General features: G+C 38.0%; 1 protein-coding gene across 1 annotated transcript; it reads right to left on the bottom strand.

Moving 5' to 3' along the window:
- Positions 1–21,316: 21,316 nt before the first annotated feature.
- On the bottom strand, positions 21,317–22,054 carry LOC142177128 (uncharacterized). The gene is made up of 2 exons (XM_075245593.1): positions 21,587–22,054; positions 21,317–21,445 (listed from the first exon to the last, which is right to left on the bottom strand). Exons 1-2 carry the CDS (start codon positions 22,052–22,054, stop codon positions 21,317–21,319), a joined length of 597 nt encoding a protein of 198 aa, XP_075101694.1.
- Between the last annotated feature and the right edge of the window lie 2,627 nt (positions 22,055–24,681).

Here is a 24,681-nt window from a genome sequence, read left to right as displayed (position 1 = left end):
GCATGTCGACCAAATTGGCCACAGTTGCACAAGAACAAATCCTTACTGCTCTTGCATGTGGACAAGTACCACTGAGGCGGATGTAGCTACAGTATCGATTTATCTATAAAAATCTACTAAAATCTTAATAGATACTAGGTTTGAATTCATAATATTAACAGTACAATAAATTTAATGTACAATTGAACTCATTAAATAATTTAAATCTTAGATTCACCTCTGCATTCATGCCTATCGATAGAGATGAGACTTTCCCTTTTATTTGACATTTATTCTTATAGTTTCTTAAAGTGCAAAATAACTTTTATAATCAATATATTTTATAATAAAAAATATTCAAATAATTTAGTTGTTCATCCTACGTAACATTTTAAAGAATTTTAGTTTTGGAAAAAGAAAATCAACTGAAACAGCAAACTGCTAGAATTATTCCATAAGAAACTAAATATTTTTAAAAAGTATTAAGACTTTTTACATGATTAATTATGCCAATTAGTGTATTATATGTTACTCGTATAATGTTTCTTAGCACTTTTAATTCCAAAATTTAGTTGAACCATTAATATTATAGTGACTTTTATGCTTTAAGAAATATTTAAGGCTAAAATAGTATTTTTTTTAATTTTGATAATTTATAGTAATCTAATTAGTTTTAAAATGTCTACAAAGGCACTCAAAGAATTGAAGAAAAGATGAAAAATCTACACAAAATGCCCATTTGGGCCAAACTAATTACCCATGCGAAACTTTTTACATAATACACCCATGCAGTCAAAAACATGTGCCCCCACTTTCCCCCGACCTTCCCTTTTTCCCATTAATTACTCTCAGTTGTGTCTCTTGTTTTCCTATTTATCCTAACTTTTCCCTGACTTTTCCGTTCTGCTATTAATTACTTTCTTTCTTTTGTGTTTTTCCTCTCTTTTTATTTTTTCTACATTGCACGTTATTCGTCTCTTAATCATATGTGCTTTTGTTTGAAGGCTTCAAGAGTTTTTTTGTACTTTTTTCCTGCATGCATGGATCAAGATCTCCCTATCCAAAGCGTCTCGTTAATGAACTCCGTGGATAAATTAATTCTTTAACCAAATATAGAAGTAGAACCAGGATTCAAATTTAATGGATTTAGCTTTTAAGATTTTAGCATTGAACTCATTATACTGTTAAAATTATGGGTTCAAATCTAATACTTGTTGAGATTTTAATAGATTTTTACATATAAATCCATACTCTATGTTGGAAGTTATGGGTTCAGTTGAACTCGTATCTGAAAGGCTACATTCGCCCCTAACCACATACTGCGATTAACTAGTTCTAAGGATTATTATTATTATGACTTATTATATTATACACAATCTAATGACAAAGAAAAAATAAATAAAATAAGTTTTTTTAAAAAAAAAAGAGCTAACAAAAAGATATTTATGTTATTGGCTTTAGACTTGTACTATTTCCGTAAATTTTGTTATTATGTTTCGCTTTTGTTATGTTTGGCTTGCTTAGCAAGAGATTTAGGCGTCATCACGATCGGTTGGTGATTTTGGGTCGTGACAATACCTTAACATCACATCAATGAATCAAAAATAAAACACAAGTTGAACGTCTTTTAAGTTTAAGAACTTCCAAACTTCCAACCAAATATCTGATTCAAGGCTAACCAATGAGGATTACATCCAAATTTTGCACATAAGTTTCAAATGACAAAACGAACCTATTCTAAGTTTTAGAACAACAATCTAAATCAGATATCATCAAAGTCAACTCCTTATCAAACATAGGATTTCTCTAAACCTTTAAATTGCCAACTTTCAACAAATAGAGCCAAAACATCCTAGGAACTTTCAAAATTCAAATCCAAACATATGCCCAAGTCTAAAATACCATATGAATCTAGTGGAACCATCAAATTACCTCTCCGAGTTCATTTACACAAAAGTCAAAAAATGATCAACTCTTACAACTTAAGCCTCCAACAATGGAACTAAGTATTTAAATTCACCTCCAAACCTCCCCAAAACAAAACTAGCCATTCCCGCAAATCACAAAATAATGAATAAGCATAAGAGAAATATCAAATGGGAAACAGGGATTAAAAACACAAAATGACCGGCCAGGTTGTTATATTCTCCCCCTCTTAAACAAATATTTGTCCTCGAACGGGTTTAGAATCATACTCAAAATGTCAAAAAGGTAAGTGCAACTGCTCAACATATCATGCTCGGTCTCCCAATTCTCTTCCTCAACCAGATGACCTCTCTGCTGGACCTTCATTGATGCGATCTCCTTAGACTTGAGTTTCTGAACCTGCCGGTCTAAAATGGCCACAGGCACTTCCTCATAAGACAGATTCTCATCCAACTGCACTGTGCTACTGTCCAAAACATATGACTTATCTTTATGATACTTTTGAAGCATAGAGATATAAAACAAGAAACCTCACCAATTCTCTCCAACACCTCAAAAGGATCAATAAATCTTGGGTTCAACTTTCCTTTCTTTCTAAACCCCATCACGTCTTTCATTGGCAAAACTCTAAGAAGGACCTTCTCATCCTCCTTGAAAACCATGCCATGAACCTTCCTATCAGCATAACTCTTTTTCCTGGACTAAGTTGTGATAAGCCTCTCCAGAATTAACTTCACCTCCTCCAAATAATCACAGACCAAGTATGTGCCCAATAACCTAGCCTCACTAGGCTCGAACCAACCAACCGGAAAATAACATCGCCTCTCATATAGGGACTCATACAGAGACATTTTGATAGTAGACTACTAACTATTGTTGTAGGCAAACTCTGCTAGTGGTAGAAACTAATCCACTAGCCATATTAATAATGCATGCCCTCAACATGTCCTTTAAGATCTGAATGGTCCGCTCACACTGCTCGTCCGTCTAAGGGAGAAATGCATACTCAACTCCACCTGCATTCCCAACTCATGCTAAACAACTCTCCAAAAGTGCAAGGTAAACTAAGTGTCATGGCCTCAGATGATAGATAAATGTACAAATGCAAGCGAACAATTTCTCTGATGTACATCTGAGCCAACCTCTCTAAAATGTAGGAAGTCATAACGGGGATGAAATGCGCCGACTTGGTCAACCGATCAACAATGACCCAAATGGCATCAAACTTCCTCAAAGTCTGTGGCAACCCTACCACAAAGTCTATAGTAATGCGCTCCCACTTCTAGTCTAGTATATCAATCTTCTGAAGCAAACCACCCGATTTCTGATGCTCAAACATGACCTTTTGATAGTTCAAATACATGAAACATTCCCAACAAATTCTGTCTCCATCATTCTCTACCAATAATGCTACTTCAAATTATGATACATCTTTGTAACATCTAAGTGAATAGAATACCATGAACTATGAGCCTCCTAAAGAATCAACTCTCTTAGGCCATCGACATTAGGAACACAAATCTGACCATAAAGTCGAAATACACCATCATCACCAATAGTTACCTTATTAGTACCACCTCGCTACACCGTGTCCTTAAGGACAAGCAAATGAAAATCATCATACTAACGAGCCTTAGTTTTGCTCAAACAAGGATGACTATGAAATAACACAAGCAACACAAGTAAGAGGAGTCTGGGACACTCTAGATCGCTTCGATCTTCTTCAGATCCACCTTGATCCCAATACTAGACACTGTGTGGCCCAAGAATACCACTGAATCATACCAGAACTCACTCTTGGAGATCTTAGCATAAAATTTCTTCTCCCTCAGAACGTGAAGCATCATTCTCAAATGTTGCTCGTGCTCCTTTCTACTATAGGAGTATACCAAGATATCATCAATTAACACAGTGACAAATGAATCCAAATAATGCTGGAACACAGTGTTCATCAATTGCATGAAAGTTGTTTTTGCCATAGTCTAATCAAACGACATCACCAAGAACTTATATTGCCCATAACGGGTCTTGAAAGTCGTCTTAGGAATGTTCGGAGCCCTGAACTTCAATTAATTGTACCCTGATCTCAAGTCGATCTTTGAGAATACCCTAGCACCCTAAAGGTTGATAAAAAAACATTAATGTGAGATAGTGGATATTTGTTCTTGATTGTAACCTTGTTCAACTGCCTATTATCGATACCCATTCTCACGGAACCGTCCTTCTTTACAAATAATACCGGTGCATCCTAAGGAGAAACACTCGGCCTGATGAACCCCTTATCCAATAATTCATGCAGCTGCTCTTTCAATTCCTTTAACTCAACTGGAGCCATGCGATATGGTGGAAAATATGGGTTGAGTGCCCGGTACCAAATCAATATCCTCATCGGGTGGCATGCCTAGTTGGTCTGCTGGAAACACATGTGGAAACTCTCTCACTACGAGGACTGAATCAACCGTAGAAGTATCAGCACTGACATCTCTTATAAAGACTAAGTACGCCAAACATTCCTTCTCAACCATCCCTTGAGCCTTCATAAAATAAATCACTTTACTAGGAATGTGACCAAGCAAACCCCTTCATTCCAACCTTGGCAAACCCCGACATAGCCAAAGTCACGGTTTTAGCATGACAATTAAGAATAATACGGTATGGAAATAGTCAATAGATTCCCAAAATCACATCAAAGTCTACCATATTAAGTAACAAAAGATCAACCCTAGTCTCATAGCCCTAATAGTAACCACATAAGAACGTAGACACAATCTACCACAATATAATACTCAATGGGTATAGAAACACAAACAGGAATATCTAAAGAATTATGAGACATATCCAAATATAATGCAAAGTAGGAGATATATATGAATAAGTAGAACCCGGATCGAATAATACTGAAGCATCTCTATAACATATCAGAAAAATACATGTAATGATTGCATCTAATGCGACTGACTTGGTCTTATCGAGGAAAGCATAGCAACTGGCATAACCTCTCCCTCTAGGCCAACCTCTACCCGCTTGACCCCACCTCAAGGTGGATATGCACGTTGTGTAGCATCGAGCATGGGAATCATAGCCTGGGTACCCACTCATCCGAAGACTAAGATAATCTCTCTTCATGTGCCCCAAATCACCACAATCATAACAAGATCTCTACGGACGTGGCTGCTAAGACAGAGTTTGCCCCGGATGACTGGAATAACCACTATAAGAGCTCCACACGGGAGGTGCACTAAAAGATAACTACCCGATACGAGTTCTTTGTAATCCATGGCTAGCTGGAGTACCACGTGAAACCTAAAGTGTTGGCTGAACTGGTCGGCTAAAATGACCTATATCATGTCAACCCTCCCCCCCCCAGAGTAGGCACCACCGAATCCTCTAAAATCACGAGGCTTCTTGGCCTCCTTGCCCTCCCTTTCCTACCCACGAATACGCTTCAACCTCCTAGCAATCTCCGCATCTTGGTTAAAGGTGGTCAAAGTCTCCATCTCTCGTGCCATCCTGAAACTAAGGTTGTAGGTGAGTCCCTCAATAAAACAACAAACACTCTCCCTCTCAGTAGAAACTAGAAGAGTTGCATAGCGTAATAACTCTATAAACATCATAGCATATTGGGTCACAGTCATAACCTCCTAGCACAAGTGCTCAAAATCATTGCGCAACTCATCCCTGCAAGTCTGTAGGATAAACTCCTCCAAAAATAGAACTAAGAACTGAGGCCATGTGAGTGATGTTGCACTAGCTAGCCTACCCGACTCATAAGTTTTCCACCATTTGTATGACAGACCCGGCAATTGGAATGTGTAATGTCAACCTTGTTTAACTCCACTAAATACAAAGTACGCAAAATACGATGACACTGGTCTAAGAAACCATGTTCATCCTTAGTAGGACCTCCACTGAAATGGGGAGGAAGAAATCTCTAAAACCTCGCAATCCTCTGCTGCTCCTCAGCAGTTCAGGATGGCCCTATCTCGGGTTGAACTGCAACGACTGACTACACTAGCAAAATACCCAGTGTCTAATAAACATGATCTTGCTGCTCTAGTGTACGTGCGGCGAGAGTTTAGGATCCTCCCTCAGCCTGTGAAGTAGCTAGTGCAACCATAATCAATCCTGCCTGAGTCAAGCTATCAAACACACTCATAATGTGAGCCAAAGTTTCCTAAAGTCTAGGTGTGGAAATAGGTCCTCAGGTGTCTGAGTTGGTCCCACCTACTCAATATGATCGGGCCCCTGCTCCTCAGCAGGAGCTAGTGGTGATTCAACAGTGGCTGCTCTAGCAAGAACTCTAGTTGCAGCGCGTGCCCTACCTCATCTTCTGCCCCGACCCCGCCTCTCACGGCTCTGACCGGGGGGGGGGGGGGGGGACTGGTGCTTGCTCAGCTGCTGCCATAGAATATATCCTCACCATCTATGAGAGAATAGCAGGATAAAGGTTCAAACTTTAGAATAAACAAATTCACGCGATCAAGATGAAAGAAAGTGAAGTTCCTAACAATCTGGTAGACTCTCGAAGATAAGTACAGACATTTTCGCACAGATCTGCGGGATTCTACTAGACTTGCTCATGACCTGCAAAACCTATGAACCTGGGACTCTAATACCAACTTGTCACAATCAATAATTCCACCAAAGGTCTTGATGGTATCTAACCTCCTAGACTAGGTAAGCCAACATGCAATAAGGATTCAAAATAACAAAACATGACATAAAATTTTAGAATCATCATAAATAGCGGAATAAAGCTCCACAATAGCCAATACGATGATACATAATATCAAAATCTCTAACCAGGTAGTATAGAGTCATGAGCTTTAAAATTGGATACAATAAGACGTCTCAATAGTACAATAATGTCTGAATGTATAAATAACAGTATGAAATAAGGGAAGGGGACAACAAGGATTTGCGAGGTTCATGCAATACTACCTTGACTCTCGATCAACAAATTTTTCTCACTCCCAAGATCAACTGCTGCCCGCACTCAGATCCGCACAAAAATATACAAAAGCATAGCACAAGTACGACAAACATATTCTCAGTAAGTATCAAGACTAACCTCGATGAAATAGTGACGATGTTCAAGTCATGTGATACTCACTAGTCAAAGAACATGCGCAATATACATAATAAGCAACAAGAGTATAACAAGATGTATCATCAACTCAACAAATCAAGAGATATCAACTCAACATAGATGAAACAATTTTGCCAATCGAATCAATAATCAATAACAACCATAGAGTAGCATGTTAAAATTCATCATTGAAGCATACAAAATGCATAACAAGGCATAAAGGATTTACTTGCATGGACAAGCTTCCACCCTTATACTCAATTCACGGTCATCCGCCTCCACATTAGAATATATCAATATCAGTCAATTTACCACAATCTGCGTATCATGAGAGGGCAGCTCTAGGGGGTCAGATCTATATCCACACGCTGCACGGTAAATACCTTGTGTCATAACAGTAACAATATCATCATAACCGCACGACAAAGACCTCATGCCACATCAATAACAATACAAGACCTCGTGCCACAACAAAAATAGTATCATCATAACCGCACGATAAGGAACTTGTGCCATAACATCATCACACTAGAATATCCGCATGGAAGAGAGCTCGCGAGAACACCAAATCAATCTGCTCAACATGCTCATATGTGTCATAATCATAACAATCCAAGATACCAATTTATCATTAAGGAGGCATATGCTCACAATTCATCAATAAGGTGTACAAGGACCAACTTTCAGCAAGCAGAGCCAAAACATCCTAGGAACTTTCAAATCCAAATCTGAATATACATCTAAATCCAAAATTACTATATAAACCTGTTGGAACTATCAAATTACTAAGTCCAAAAGTCAAACATTGGTCAACTCTTACAACTTAAGCCTTCAACAATGGAACTAAGTATTCCAATTCACTACCAAACCTCCCCGGAACCAAACCAACCATCCCCTCAAGTCATAAAATAATGAACAAGCGTACAATATATTTATATTAAAATAGGGAAACATGGCTCAAATACACAAAACAACCTGCCGGATCGTTACAATTTGGGGCTATACCCTTCCCTAGTGTAAGGTGGTTAATTTTACTTAATTGATCCAAGTTCGAATCCTATCATCCTATGATCTAGAATTTAAATTTATAGATTTTGAATTCTCGGACAGGCCAGTTTACTAGGAGTATAATAGATAATTTATATATATTAAGTGAATTATTGAATACAAATACGAGGTATAACTCAAAGCTATTGAACTGTAACTTGTACTGTAGATCCCCTACCTATAGTGAATGACTACAACTGCACAAGACTAATTTAAAGCAATACCATTTGTGACCTTTTAGATAAGTACACAATTCAGTCCCAAGAAAAGATAGGTCTTTACCATTAATAATCCAACTTGAGTACTTAAAAAAAAATCATGTCTTCGTTAGCTCTATTTTATTAGCTGTAGCACGGAATGCAGGCATGCATGTCGACCAAATTGGCCACAGTTGCACAAGAACAAACCCTTACTGCTCTTGCATGTGGACCACTACCACTAAGGCGGATGTAGCCGCAGTGTATCCATTTATCTATAAAAACCAACTAAAATCTTAATACATATTAGGTTTGAATTTATAATATTAACAGTACAATAAATTTAATATACAATTGATCCCATTAAATAATTTAAATCTTAGATTCACCTCTGCATTCAGTCCTATCAACAGAGATGAGACTTTCCCTTTTATTTGACATTTATTCTTATAGTTTCTTAAAGTGCAAAATAACTTTTATAATCAATATATTTTATAATAAAAAATATTCAAATAATTTAGTTGTTCATCCTACGTAACATTTTAAAGAATTTTAGTTTTGGAAAAAGAAAATCAACTGAGACAGCAAACTGCTAGAATTATTCCATAAGAAACTAAATATTTTAAAAAAGTATTAAGACTTTTTACATGATTAATTATGCCAATTAGTGTATTATATGTTACTCGTATAATGTTTCTTAGCACTTTTAATTCCGAAATTTAGTTGAACCATTAATATTATAGTGACTTTTATGCTTTAAGAAATAATTAAAGTTAAAATAGTATATTTTTTTAATTTTGATAATTTATAGTAATCTAATTAGTTTTAAAATGTCTATAAAGGCACTCAAAGAATTGAAGAAAAGATGGGAAATCCTCGCAAAATGCCCATTTGGGCCAAACTAATTACCCATTCGAAACTTTTTACATAGTACACCCATGCAGTCAAAAATATTTGCCCCGACTTTTCCCCGACCTTCCCTTTTTCCTATTAATTATGCTCTGCTGTGTGTCTTTTTTCCTATTTATCCTAATTTTTCCCCGACTTTTCCTTTCTGCTATTAATTACTTTCTATCTTTTGTGTTTTTCCTCTCCTGTTATTTTTTCTACATTGCACGTTATTCATCTCTTAATCATATGTGCTTTTGTTTGAAGGTTTCAAGAGCTTCTTTGTACTTTTTTCCTGCATGCATAAATCAAGATCTCCCGATCCAAAGCGTCTCGTTAATGAACTCCATGGATAAATTAACTCTTTAACCAAATATAGAGGTAGATCCACAATTCAAATTTAATTGATTTACCTTTTAAGATTTTAGCATTGAACTCATTATACTATTAAAATTATGGGTTCAAATCTAATACTTGTTGAGATTTTTATAGGTTTTTACATATAAATCCATACTCTATGTCGAAAGTTATGGGTTCAGTTGAACTCATATCTGAAAGGCTACATTCGCCCCTGACCACATACTGCGATTAACTAACTCTAAGGATTATTATTACTAGGACTTATTGCATGATACACAACTAATGATAAAGAAAAAATAAAATTATTTTTTTTTTAAAAAAAAAGAGCTAACAAAACGATATATTGTAATAATATGCAATGTTTCAGCTGAAATTTGAATAAAAACACATTTACCCAATAATATATCGTTACTGTATCAAAATATATTAAAAGAGTATACCGTTATACTGCAACAACAGTATATTATACTAGTATACATATATACCAAAATGATACTCTATAATAATATGCAAATTTTCAGCAGAAATTTAAATTAAAACACAGTTACCCAGTAATATACCGTTATTATATCACAATATACTGTAAGAGTATACTATAATAAAGTATATAGTTATATTGCAATAATATATTATAATAGTGTACATATATACCGAAACATTATAAGTAGGATCGCATAATTATTTTTTATGGGTAGAATCAGGGTAATTATTTTAGTTTATATGGGTAACCCTGTGTATATCCCAGAAAGATCCTACAAAGCCAAAAATCAAGAAAAGTAGGCCTAAACAGGAGCCCAATGTACAATCCTTACCGAATAGTTGGAATAAAACCTAATAGTTGATAACCGAAAAGTTGACTTAGAATAATTAATGACACCTTCAGAGTCTAGATTTTCTTATAGGTAGGAAAATAAGGCCACGATTCATCCTTATAAATGAATGTCTAAGAAGTGACGATGCTGATAACCTTAAAGTAAACGAAATATAGTTGATTTTCAAACCTGTTATGTCTGTTACGTGCTAAAACAATTCTCTCTTTTAATTTATATAACATTAGCTCATTACAAAAAACAATGACACATCTTTATATATAAAATGATTAACTTTAAATATTCCATTTTATCTTAATGAGAAAAAGATTTTATAGCCATACAAATATTATGAAATATTTAAGACCATGAGTTATAAATATCTTATAACCACACAAATTCTGTGTCGAGGTAAACTACGTTACATAAATTATACAAATTTATGTAACCAAGGACATTCGTTTCAAAAAACATTCGTATTTTTAAATTATATGTCGAGGTAAACTACATTACATAAATTAAAACAGTGGGAATAATACCCTACTCTTGAGAATTATGTCTCATATAGCAGATAGAGAAGAAGCAAGTGTCAAATTGTGGGGTTTTCTTCTATATACTCCACTAAGATATCATCTTGCAAAACTCCTAAGCGAGATTCTCAACAGCCAAACATATAAATATAAATTTAAGGACTTCTACATAAATATAAAAGGAATGAAGCTTTGTGGAACCAAAGGGTATCTCGACCGGCAACTGTATGTGCTTGTATACAGTCAAAACCAGTTAGTCCTTCGTACGAACTGATCGAGATAGAAATATAGTGGATCGAAGAGCGTCTTTATAATATCAGGAAGAGGTCCGAAGTAAGGTCATTGAGCTTCGAGTTCTAGGAACCGATCAAAGTCGAGCTCGAATCCAAATCGAACTATGATGCGAAGCGCAGTTATCGAGCTTATGAGCTAGAGACCGATCAAAGTCGATCTCGAATCCAAATCGAACTATGATGCGAAGCGCAATTATCGAGCTTATGAGTTAGAGACCGACCAACACCGACCCCGAATCAATACCAGGCTCCGAGTCAAACTCGAGCTCGAATCAATATCGAGACCTCGAGTCAATATCGAGCTCATAGAGAAGAGCCGTTGCAACAGCACTAGGGGAGAGAATCCCGACGGGAATTAGGAAAAAACTGATTTATCATGGGTTTTTCACTATGTATTTTTAATTATATCTAAAGTAGGACCCCTCCACTATAAGAGGGATGATTATTGTTTCAGTAGGGGGAATCCATCAATACATTCATACATTGTAACAAAAATACTATTGACACATTCTCATATTGAAAGATTAACCTTTTGAGCTTCATTACTTCATCTTGTTTACTTATAAATTATCCTCCTTTCAACTGTGTTTATCTTTTAATTTTTACAGTCAAGATTTGATATTTCTATTTCCCTTTACGATTTGTATCAAGTTATACCACATACCCTTAGAACTATATACAAATTCAACTCTATCCATTTTTTTCGGGTAAACAGTTTGGCGACCACTGTGGGGCTAAGGATAACAGTAGTTATTTGATATGAATCTGCAACACACACCATTTTACGCTTGTTTTTTGAAAGTGTCTTTGATTTCGGATTAGCAACGATAAACTCTCAATTAATGGCCTTACCTATCGACAACGAAGTTGGCCTTTAAAGTAAGAACAATAACTACCCAGGTCCGAAAGGCCGCTTGTCGATGCCGTTGAAGCTCGAGTTGAAGTACCACTAGACGTTAATTCGCATGAGGCCATTGAGGCAAACCAACGTTCTGAACCTGAAAATAGAATTCATGGTGGTACTCGATCTGCAGTTCGAGACACCCATATCGTTGAGGAAAACAGAGTCAGCTTGCGTATGATTTTCGAAATGTTGCAAGCTCAACAGGTAGCGATAGCTCAGTTGCAGAGCCAAACCCAGGCACCGAGCAGGCCTGAGCCCGGTCCACCCCAAGAAGTCACCCAAAGAACGGGGCCAACTATAGTAAGGTCAAATGAACAAGAATCGGGGACTAATCACGAAATTGCTAAGATACTCGAGGAACTCACAAAACGGATCAAAGCAAACGATAAAAAGTTGAAACATATAACTCCAGGGTCTATCAGATCCCGGGAGCACCACCAATGTTAAAAGGGTTGGATTCCAAAAAATTCATGCAAAAGCCTTTTCCCTCGAGTGCAGCTCCAAAACCGATCCCTAAGAAATTCCGTATGCCCGAGATTCCCAAATATAATGGAACGACTGACCCCAACTGTAACACCCCGGAAAATTTCAAAGTACTTAAATATAAGGCCTCGTGAAATTTGCAAAGAAAATAATGTTTTATAGTGCCGGACTAGGCTTACGTATTTGAGGGTTATAGAAATTCTTCGCGGCGAGCTTGCGAGCCACGACTCAGACCTTTTGTATTGAACAATGCACGAGAATAAAAAGGAAAATTTTTGGCAGAAAAATATAATTCTGCGGTCCATTATGCGACCGCAGAATCACTTTGTGGGCCGCATAATGGCCGCAGAAGTGAGCAGGAGAAGGGCCAGTCCGGGGAAATTATGCGGTCAATTATGAGACTGCATAACTATTTTGCGGTGCATTATGCGATCGCATAACAGTTATGCGGACCGCATAGTGACCGCATACACAGACAGATTTTGGCCAATTTTGGACACCAATATGAGACCGATATGTGGTTGCATATGCGACCGCAGAACCTGTTCCGGAACTTCATTTTTGGGTTTTTAAAACCCGACCCTCCTTCATTAAATACACGTTTTGAGCCATTTTTGAGAGATAATCTGACATTTTAGAGTAAGAGAGGGTGCCCTAGAGTGAGAAGGTGTTTTCCAATAATTGATCTTTAATTCTTGCCCAAGTTTTGGAAGATTGAGAAGAGAAACTCACTAGGTCTTCACCCTAAAGGTAAGATTCTACACCCTAACCCTCAATTTCGAATTTTGTGTAGAAATGGATAATAAGTAAGATAATTTCTGGGCAAGAGGGTTGGTTATTGTACATGCATGTGTTATCAAGGGGTGTAGAAAGATTGTTGAGCTAAAAATGATAAAGGTTAGGTTGTGGGATGATGGAATCCTCCATAAAAGGATATTGAAAACTTAATGCACATCTAGTGTTTGATAAAATGCTCAAATGAGCTAGAACCATGATCATCTTCCTAATTTTGGTTTAATTTATTATATTTCTAAAATAGATTGAAGTTACTAAGAATTTCGTAACATTTAGAGTGTAAGGAAGCTCAAGTGAGATATGTTGGCTAAACTCTTTTTTAAGAGTTGGAATTCTCATTATCCTTGTGAGTTCCGAGATGTTGATTATAAATCGAGTATTCCGATCAGCTTTGTGATGAAGATATATGTTCAATTCGTATTTCAAATGCTCTTATCATATCGCATTATAAATTAAGGATGTGTCCCAAACTATGGATTACTTATCCACATGTTATAATTTCTAGTCGTGATTTATGTGAAAGGTATTATACCAAGTTGTGTAGAGATTGTGATTGTGATACACCTCCACCCGCATACATTGGGGTGAGGCGGCATGACCGCTTTGTATGGGAATTATGGTAGAGAGATCGTGATTGTGATACACCTCCACCCGCATATATATTGGGGTGAGGCGGCATGACCGCTTTGTGTAGGAATTATGATATTGTGGGACTGCACCTCCACCCGCTTACATTGGGGTGAGGTGGTACGACCGCTTTGTGAATAGTTTAGGTATTATTGTGGCGCCAACCCCCACATACATTGGGGTGAGGCGGTATAGCCGCTTTGTGTAAGTTCTTAGTACTGTGGTTATATATCCACCCGCATAGATTGGGGTGAGGCGGCAGGGCCACTTAATTAGAGTTGTGGTATTGTACGTACACCTCCACCTGCATACATCGGGTGAGGCGGCGGGGCCGCTTGGTGTGAAGATGGTTATATATGATCTCATCTTAAATCCTATAAATGTTGTTGATAGCTTTTAATAAGCTTGCTATGGTTGAGATAGTTATCTATATTATTCTATTTCCGCAATGGTTCATCATAATTATCTTGTATTTCTTAATTCTTAAATTGTTGTTTAGTTTTCATATTAGTACTATTCGAAGGTTCGAACGTCCATTTTGCCGGGGGCGCTGCATCTTTAAATGGATGCAGGTGGTTCCACAGTAGGAGATATTGATCGGTGATAGCAGTACACCTTCTTCCCAGCTGACTTGGTGAGTCCCACTTCATCCCGGGGTCATGTATCTTTTGATCTTTATGTATTATGGTTGAGGTATAGCCAGGGCCTTATTACCGGCATTATCATTGTACTCTTCTTTATCCATAGAGGCTCTGTAGACATAGTGTGGGTTGTGTATTGGTGTTGGGGAAAGACAAACTATGTTATATTGTGGTTGTATTACTTGTCCATTTAAGACTTTAAAAATGATGAAACTATTGGTAAGAAATTGGTAATTGCAGATATGACCACTTTATTATTTAATTAAGGAAAACATATATTCTCTTTATTCATGAATGAATTTGGGTAGAAGGAATCTAATAGGCTTGCTCGGCCGGGTTCACTCGGTTGAGCGCCGGTCGCGCTTCTCGGTTTTGGGGCATGACACCAACGAACATGTCACCTCTTACACATGTGCCATCAAGGGTAACAATTTAGAAGATGATGAAATTGAATCTGTGTTGTTGAACAAATTCGGAGAGATCCTCTCGAAGGGAGCGATGATTTGGTATCACAACCTGCCACCAAATTCCATCGCCTCATTTTCCATGTTAGCAAATTCTTTCTTAAAGGCACACGCCGGGCCATAAAAGTCGCAACGAGGAAATCGGACCTTTTCAAGGTAAGACAAAGGGATAATGAAATGCTGAGGGAGTTCGTGTCCCCATTTCAAATGGAACGCATGGAGTTGCCACCGGTCACAAATGATTGGGCCGTTAAAGCTTTCACCCAAGGGTTGAACGAGCAGAGTTCAATAGCATCACGTCAGTTGAAATAAAAATTGATCGAGTATCCAGCTGTAACTTGGGCAGATGTGCACAATCGATATCAATCAAAGATCAGGGTCGAGGACGACCAATTAGGAGCCCCTTCCGGTTCAGTACATCCAAACAGGTCAGCAGTTAAAAACCAGAGGCACATCGACAGAGAGTGAAGGTCGAACAGAGACCGATATCAACCATACACCGCAGATCGTAGGAACAATGGTTCAGGACATTATTTCGCCCGGAACATTCGAAGAAGTGATCAAGGACAGAATTCTCGGGGACTTTTGAGCAAAAGTGGTTTTGATAAATATGTTGATCCTATAGAGGCACCTTGGTTATCGGAATATAACTTTAGCATCGATGCATCGGGCATTGTATCAAAAATCAGAAGGATCAAAGATACTAGGTGGCCTAGACCCATACAAAGCGATCCTTCCCAAAGAAACCCAAATTCAATGTGCAAATATCATGGCACGCATGGTCACAAGACCGAGGATTGCAGACAATTAAGGGAGGGGGTATCCCGTCTATTCAATGAGGGCCACCTTCGAGAGTTCCTCAGCGATCGTGCCAAGAATTATTTCAGAGAAAGGGACGCCAATAAGAAAAAATGAACAGGAGGAACCCCAACATGTCATTCATATAATCGTCAGTGGGTCGACATTCCATAAGGACCCATACTCAAATACACTAAGGTACCAATCACTAGGGAAAAATGAACCCAAGATAATGTGCCCGAAGGCACTTTATCATTCAACAACGAAGAAGCAGAAGGCATTTCTCAGCCCCACAATGACAGTCTGGTAATTTCTATCTTATTAAATAAAGTTCAAGTTAAGCGTGTTTTAGTAGATCCAGGTAGCTCTGCGAATATCATCCGATCGAGGGTCGTGGAGCAGCTCGGCCTGCAAAATAAAATCATGCCCGCAGCTCGGGTCTTAAACGGCTTCAATATGGCCAGTGAAATGACTAAATGGGAGATTATTCTACCAGTAAACATAGCTGGAACCATTCAAGATACCAAGTTCCACGTAATAGAGGGCGACATGAGGTATAATTCCCTACTCGGAAGGCCTTGGATCCACAATATGAGGGCAGTCCCTTCGACTCTCCACCAAGTGATGAAATTCCCGACGTCGGACAGTGTAAAAATAGTATACGGGGAGAAACATGTTGCGAAGGAAATGTTTGCGGTCGATGAGGTAACACCGATATCGACACTATCAACCTCGGAAAGGTCGAGCATCAAAGGTAAACGGGAAGTCAAATAGCAATCACAGCCACCAATCTCGACCAAATCGGGGAAGCAGGAGATAGAAGAAGAGGAGGAGGATTTTCTGACCCCTCGAACATTTATTGTTCCCGAAGATTTTGACGCCACCAAATCAATATTCGAAGAGCTAGAACAGGTTATATTGATCGAGTATCTACCCGGGAGAAAGGTATACCTGGGAACGGGATTTTTTTTTTATTTTTGAGCAAATCCACTAGGTAGAGCCTAGGTCTAGTGTTTTTATATATATAGAAAAATTTAAAATAAATTGTCACGAAATCCTAAGAAGTGAAAGACATAAAACTTGCAAACTACATAAAGCCTATTATCAAAGTTGAGTAGAATGCTCAACAATGATAGCACATGAGATCTAATGTAGCTTATAAAACTTAAAACTAACCCTTGAGGTCCATTACATTTATAGTCCAGTTGAGAATTTTGCCTCTTGTAAAAATAGACTCGCATGTAGGTAGCCACTATCCAGCTCCATTTGTTGCCCGCATAGCCAACTCGATTGCACTCATAACCATGTTGCATTTGCTCAAAACTGATCACATTCCATAATCCTTGATGTTGTACCAAATTATCAATGATCCTCAATGTATCATTCCATTTGATCATGCCTAAATATCCTTTAAGGTCTCTCATAAGCTTGAAGAAAATTGCACTGCCCGAACAAATTGCAAATGCATTGTTTTTGCCATCATATTTGCATGAGCTCATTTGATTATGGATTGACTTCAATGCATGAATTCCTTCTTGAAATGTCCTACTATCTTGTCGCATCCCGATTTTAGTCCATTTTGTGTCCAAAGTGTTCCAAGTATATTGCCAAATAAACCATTGAATGTATGTTGCCCAGCATTTTGAAGCACAATGATATTGCCAAAGTCCGTGCATCTCAATGCTCTTAGCAAGAAGGATGCCTCGCGTTGCCTGGTTAATCGCGTAGGGATGATTATGCGTCGCCATATTAAAGGCGAGACGTAGTTGGCGTTTACCCTCACGTCGCCAGGTATATAGCGACACCCTTGCGTCGCCTGGTTTTTGTCTCGTTACAGGTCTAGTTAGGCGAGGTCCAAAGCTAGCTGGGAAGCTCACTAAGCCTGTTGCTGCTGCTCTCCATCCTATGCGTGTCAATCTTGCATTGTTATGTGGTATCCTTTGCTTGTAATGAAAATGCATGAGAATGTAAGCAATACTAGGAGAGTGAGGTCCCAACATATGGCTTAGAATAGCCAAGATTATTCTAATCCATAGTATGCTCAAATGCCATCTTGGTTCTATGCTTGTGCTTACCAGTGATATTCCTTCCTGGGAATGAGCACATAGTGCTAATACCACCCATGGAGGTTCAAAACATGATGAGGCATGGATACAGTAACGTTCCCTGCCCAAAACAGAAATTCTGGGCTGGAAATTACTCCTCCTTGATTTTGTGCTTTTGTCTATCTTTAACTTCCTCCCATTGGACTGAGTGCATTGCACTAATACCACCAATTGAAAGTCTATTAAATAATAGAACATAGATGTAGTCACTTCACCTGCAAAAAAGAACACTATGTTAGCAAAAATAAGTCTCATCATACTCTCCTCCACATGGATTTGAGCATAATGATCAGATGTGTATTCTCGTGAGAACTCCTTCTCCTTTAGCTGATCCCCCCCTGCCATTCCTAGTTCCTTTAAACTTTTACACGTATGTATGGACATTGCATCTTATCCTCATTCACCAATCTTCTGCTTTGTGAATCTAGCTGCCAAAAGTCATGGCATTCGATTGTCCCAACTTCAAGAGCATAATTAGCAAGATGATATGCCAATTTGTTCCCCTATCTATATATGTGAGTGACCTTGAATATAAACCCCTCCATCAGCTACAAAATTTCCTCAACTTGATCATCTATGCACCTTGGTGGCTTCCATACACCTTCAATTATATTCTTTAATAATAATGAATCTGTCTCCAGCCATATATGAGTGTAGTTCTGCCACCTGCAGTATTTCAGTGACTCCACAATTGCTATTGCTTCTTCTTCTGTGTTTGTGCCTTCAGCTATCTCCCTACCCACTGCATATATGATCTCCCCTTCTTCATCTCTCACACAGAATCCAATTGCACTTCTCCTAGGATTTCCTTTCGATGCACCATTAGTATTTACCTTAAGCCAGCCCTCCATTGGCTATTCCCATATCACTTTTTGATACTTCAGCCTTGGAGTGTAGTTTTCCATCATAGCTAAGAGGTCCTGACACTTGTGAGGAACCTTTAAACTAGATTTTCTAGTTTGAACAAGGAATTTCGAAGCAGTGAAAACCTGATATATCACCCTGCTTACTGATACTGAATCTCCATATTTTAAACTATTCCTTCTCTTCCACAGTTCTCATACAATGCAAGAAGGCAAAGCTTGCATGATTGGTTTAAGTCGAGGGATTACTTGCGCAGTCCAACAGTTGGTAATGGCTTGATGCATGGACAGGCCACTCAAAGTTATACCAGCCCTCAATAGAAAATATTTTCACACTGTAGTAGGAGCAGTAGATATGAAGAAGAGATGTACCAGTGATTCTTCTTTATGTTCTGCACAACACCAGCACTTTGATGGCATGCAATATCCCATCCTTCATAAAAAATCATCAAGAGGTAGCTTAGCTTTCCACACCTTCCACATAAAGAATGCTATTTTAAATGGCAATCCTTTTACCCAAATCATTTTGTAAGCTACTTTAGGTTCATCCCTCCTTCGAACATACTCCCAAGCTGATTTGACAGAAAATTGGCCACGAGCTTCTAGCATCCAATAAGGTACATCAATGACATCCTCCTTAACTGGAGGTCTAATTTGCTCCACAATATGAATTGCATACTCTTCAGGTAAAAACTCCATCAGTCTATTTATATTCCAATCACCATCTTCCAAAATATCATAAACATTATGAATGGATTCATCTATCCCAAACTCAGGTGGAACAAGAAAGTACAAAGCACCTAATCCTGTCCAATTATCAAACCAAAAGAGGGAGGATCCCATTTTTGGATGCCATTTAATCTGGTGCTCTATGATGTCTCTACATTCTAATATCTTCCTCCAAATATGTGATCCTTTCCTCCATGGAACAATTATTGCATTAAGTTTTTTGTAATACTTCTGGCTCATAAATGAACTCCAAAGGCTTGGTTTTGTTCGAAAATTCCTCCACAACTTGCAGAAAAGTGCTTTAGTTACATCATGCAACGATCTAAAGCCTATTCCACTTTCCTCACATGGCATACAAAGAGCATTCCATGATGACCAATGCCTAATGCTGCCTCCAATAGAGCTACTCCAAATGAATTGAGCAAATAACTTATGAAGTTTGTTTATTACATAACCTGGAGGGCTCACAACAGACAATAGGTGTATTGGCATACTCTAAAGTACATGCGCGATCAAAACTGCCCTGCCACCTATCGAGAGTAGTTTGCCTTTCCATGACTGTAACTTATCAAGAACCTTAGTGATTAGTCCTTGATAATAATCCATTTTTCTTCTTGAATAAAATATTGGACATCCATGGTATGTAAAAGGGAATTCTTGCCTCATAATGCCAGTGATCCTCTCGACCTTCCTAACCACTTCCACATTAGTAGAATGGTGCATATACACAGTTGATTTGACTTTGTTTACCTTCTACCCAAATGCAACTTCATATGCATACAGGACCTCCATCACCAACTGCAGGGATGTAGCATCAAAAGAAGAGAAAATGATTGTGTCGTCTGCGTATGCTAAATGATTAATTTTTGGACTCCACTTTGGCAGACCAAATCGACAAAAATATAGATTCAAATGCAAGGCATTCAAAACCCTTGACATTGCCTCTGCAACTAAAATAAACAGTGTGGGTGAGAGAGGATCTCCTTGTTTTACCCCCTTGAAGATTTGAAGAATCCATGAGGTTGTCCATTTACGAGCACAAAATACCAGTTATTACCCACAATATCATAAATCAATCCAATGAATCTTTCACAAAATCCCAGTTTCCTCAAGATCTTAGTCAAGAATAACCATGAAGTCTATCATATGCTTTCGTCATATCAAGTTTAATCACTACATTTGGTCCAGCTCTTGTTCTTAAGCTGATATCTGTGATTATTTCTTGAGTTAATAACACATTTTCGACAATACTTCTCCCTTTCACAAACCCTGCTTGTTCTTCAGAGATCAAGTTAGGAAGTAACTCCACCAACCTGTCGTGAATTACTCTTGAGAATATTTTATTGACGAAGTTACTTAAACTTATAGGCCCCATATCAGAAAAACTTACTATCTCCTTTTTCTTTGGTAAGAGTACCAGATTGGTATGTGTAACACATTTTGGAAGTTGCCTACCACGGAAGAATGCAGTAACCATATAAAATATATCCCCTCCAATGATGTCCCAGTATGAATGGTAAAATGCATCTATAAAACCATCTGGACCACCTGCAGATTCCCCATTAAGGCCTAAAACAACATGCTTAATTTCTTCTCTTATAGGCATACTGATTAACTTTGCATTCTGCTCTCCATCTATCAACCAAGGCACATGGTCAATGATGCCAAATTCAGTGGGAACCTCAGTTTCACAGAATTGATCCTTAAAAAAGTTGACAGCTTCTTCTGCTATTTGATCTTCCTCATCTATCCAGTTTCCCATGTTGTTTTGTATCCTCTTAAGCTACAATCATTTTCTTCGACCATTCACTTGAGCATAAAAGAACTTAGTGTTTCTGTTACCCTCTTTGAACCATGTCATCCCAGATTTTTGCTTCCAAAATTCTTCCTCAATTGCAAGATATCTAATGAGTTGTGCCTACACCAATTGCAACCTTCCCCTATTCTGTTGAGTTGGCCTTGCTTCAAATTACCTTTCATGAACCATAACAACCTTCTCCTAGCTTGCAATCCTTTGAAATATATCCCTATAGGTTGCTTTACTCCAAATAGACAGTACCTTCTTCAGTTTCTTTAATTTATAGTTGAATAAAATGAATGGATCTGTCATGAAGTCTACATGCCAATTAGCTTTCACCACAGACTTAAAAGTCTCATTTTTTACCCAGAAGTTGAGAAACCTAAAAGGTTTCTTAATTGGATTAGCTTCAATATCACACTTCAAAAGCATAGGACAGTGATCTGAACCTATCTTAGATAAATGAGTGACTTCCAACCCTGGGAATATCTGTTGTAATTCCATATTAGCAAGACATCGATCGAGCCCCTTGAAAATAAAATCCTCTTCTGCCCTGCCATTCCACCATATAAAGATGCTGCCTTTAAAGCCAAGATCTGTTAAGTTACACGTATTGATGCAATGCCTAAGATCATCGACTTCATTTAATGAAACTGGTAGGCCTCCAAAAGTTTCTTCTTCATCCCATATGACATTAAAATCTCCCCCCACAATCCATGGAACTGTCATATCTCAAACCATAACATACAAAGAGTCCCACAGTTCTATTCTTTTAATCGCATCACATTTTGCATAAACTAATGTGAGCATGAGTTCCACATGTGTTTTTGTGTGAAATAACCTCAGTGTTAATTGTTGTACCATGTTATATGAAAATTTAACCTCATATACTTCATCGATGACAGCCCAAATTTTGTTGAAAACATTCACCACTGTTGTAGCCAAACCAATCCTCCTTTTGTATCTTTTCATTTTTCTAGCTTGTTGCATTGGTTCTAGAATTCCTATAAATTCAAAGTGGTGCCTCATATGCATTGTGATGAGCCTCTCAAACGCTTGCATCATCTTTACTGATCTTACATTCCATATAATTGCATCCATTATTGATTGTTGGATTTAGTCAGTGTTCTTCTAATTTGAACCCCAGTTGATAGAAGACTAGGGGTGTCCTTTGGTATCTTCTTCCTTCCTTTAGTTGATGATTTGGCCTTCTCCATGTGTCTTGGAGAAAGATCTCCTTGTCTGGCAACATTTCAAAACATCTGGACTATTGATTCTTCATCAAAATCATTGCATGTTCTTTCTATATGCTCCTCTGCACCATGATCAACAACAACTACTGCTGCCTGGTTATTGGACTTCTTTTGTTTAGGAATCAAAGCTTGATCCCCAGGTTTCTTTTATTGCTTTATCAGAGTATTTTCCAATGGAACGATACTCCTAATCCCAGCTCCTGTTTGAACATTAGCCAATTGTTTGTTCCCTGAAGCTGTACTTTCCCTAACATCCCCATGAACTGAAATAATCTTCCCAGTTCCATTTGGATTACCCATATTCACATTAGTATCTTTAGGATTAACAGTAGGTACATTAGGATCCCCTGCATATACTTGGATATCCTTGGTATTTTCATTAATATTTTGTGCGCCATCATCATTGCTTAAGTTCTCCTCCTCATTGTTCTTGGTAATAATTGCATCTCCATTTACACTTTGTTCTTCTTCTATTTCAATATCAGAATCCCTCTCAGCTTGCATTCCATCTGGAATTACCCCTTCATCTGGATCTTCTTCAATTTGATTAGCCCAAAGCCTTCCTCCAGACCACTGAATTCTCTCATTGCTCTCAAAATCATCATTCCTTGTCAAAGCAGCATCAACATTCACTTTTTCTGAATTTTTTGCCAATTATCCTTCTACTCTAGTATCTTGGGATAAGATATCTTGACATGAAGTGTTAGTACCTACAACATTACCTGCAAATGTTCTCTATACCCATTCAGCTGTTGATTTAATATTTCTAACTTCTTCATTCCTTATCCTGTTTGGACTAGAGGTTGCACCCTCATTTACTTGATTTCCTCCATTAATAAGAGAAGCCTTATCCAGCTGACTAACTTCCTGCACTTCATCAATGATTGCTAATTGTTTATCCTGCACAGTCTTTTGAGCCACACCATCATTGGCTTGAGTCTGTTTTTGCACCACATTCACAGCGTCATTCGTAACTTCTTGAACTTCCAATAGTGCAAATTTATTTCCTACTTGCACCTGTTGCCTTTCACCTTGATTGACTGGAACTAATTCTTTCCAGTAGTTGCTTGCACTACATTCTCATAACCTTCTTAGCACGATTATCCCTAACCTCTTTCCATTGTTCCTTACCCTTACCAGCCATATTACCTATAACCTTTCCACTCGACAAAATCATTAAAGGTCCCTGTTGATTCAAATTTGCTGAAACAGTAGCATGCTCAACTTGTTTCCCAGCCTCATTACCAGCCTGTTGCTCGGTAGATTTATTCTCCATTAATTCTGGATGAAGCCTCCAGCATTCCATCATAATGTGTCCCTGCAATTTTCACTCCTTACAATACTTGGGCAAAATATCATACTTATTATTCACCCATTCAGTTCTCACTTCTCCTGTTGATTCATTCTCAATATCCATACGCACCTTCTTAGGTAGGTCGGCTAAAAGATCAACTAACACATTCACACACGCACAACTAGGCCTAGTTTTATTAACTGTTGCCATGTCGAGATAAAGTGGTTTTCCAACTGCTGAGGCCAGTGAGAATAAATACTCTTTGACAAAAAATGTTGGCAACAAGTTAGGAAAAGAAATCCATGCCATTACCTTTGGTGTTTCTTCTCCAACATTGAATTTGTGATCATAAATCAAAGTTCTCAATTGATATTCATATCCCGCTTTGTCCTTGACATAATAAACACTTTTCGACGTAAAATCAATAAAGTCTTGCCATAATGTCAATCTTATTAAAACATGCCTGTCGCGAAGGTATCCAATGTTACACTCGCCTTTAATTCCACATTGAATGGGGACAATTCGACGTAGTTCATTAAGCTCAGGCCATCCGTATGAAAATTTGCAAACTACTGCATATTGCAAACCTTCAATAATATTCATTCGCGCGACCTCCGCTTCAGTAAACCTAACGATAGGTTGTCCATTAAGAATATTGGCTCGACGCAATGGAATTGGTTCGACAGTATTTGCTCGTTCTTGTGTAGCAGAGTTCAAAGTTGCTGGTTTGAGAATTTTTGAGTAATCTAAAGGCTGGGATTGTTGGGGCGATGGAGGGAGAAGGCTGACCAACCGGTAAAGGTGGCTGG

This window comes from Nicotiana tabacum, chromosome 23 (genome assembly GCF_000715075.1).
Source record: "Nicotiana tabacum cultivar K326 chromosome 23, ASM71507v2, whole genome shotgun sequence".
Lineage (NCBI taxonomy): Eukaryota > Viridiplantae > Streptophyta > Magnoliopsida > Solanales > Solanaceae > Nicotiana > Nicotiana tabacum.
Note: the sequence above shows the minus strand (reverse complement) of the source record. Positions and strands in the feature narration are given on the sequence as shown.

Bases quoted from the DNA above. Each gene is read 5' to 3' on its own strand.
- LOC142177128 (XM_075245593.1), bottom strand. From the start codon at position 22,054: ATGACAGTTCCATGGATTGTGGGGGGAGATTTTAATGTCATATGGGAT. The intron at 21,446-21,586 runs GTACTGTCTATT...CAATTGGTGTAG, and splicing joins AATTAAAGAAACTGAAGAAG to GCACAACTCATTAGATATCT.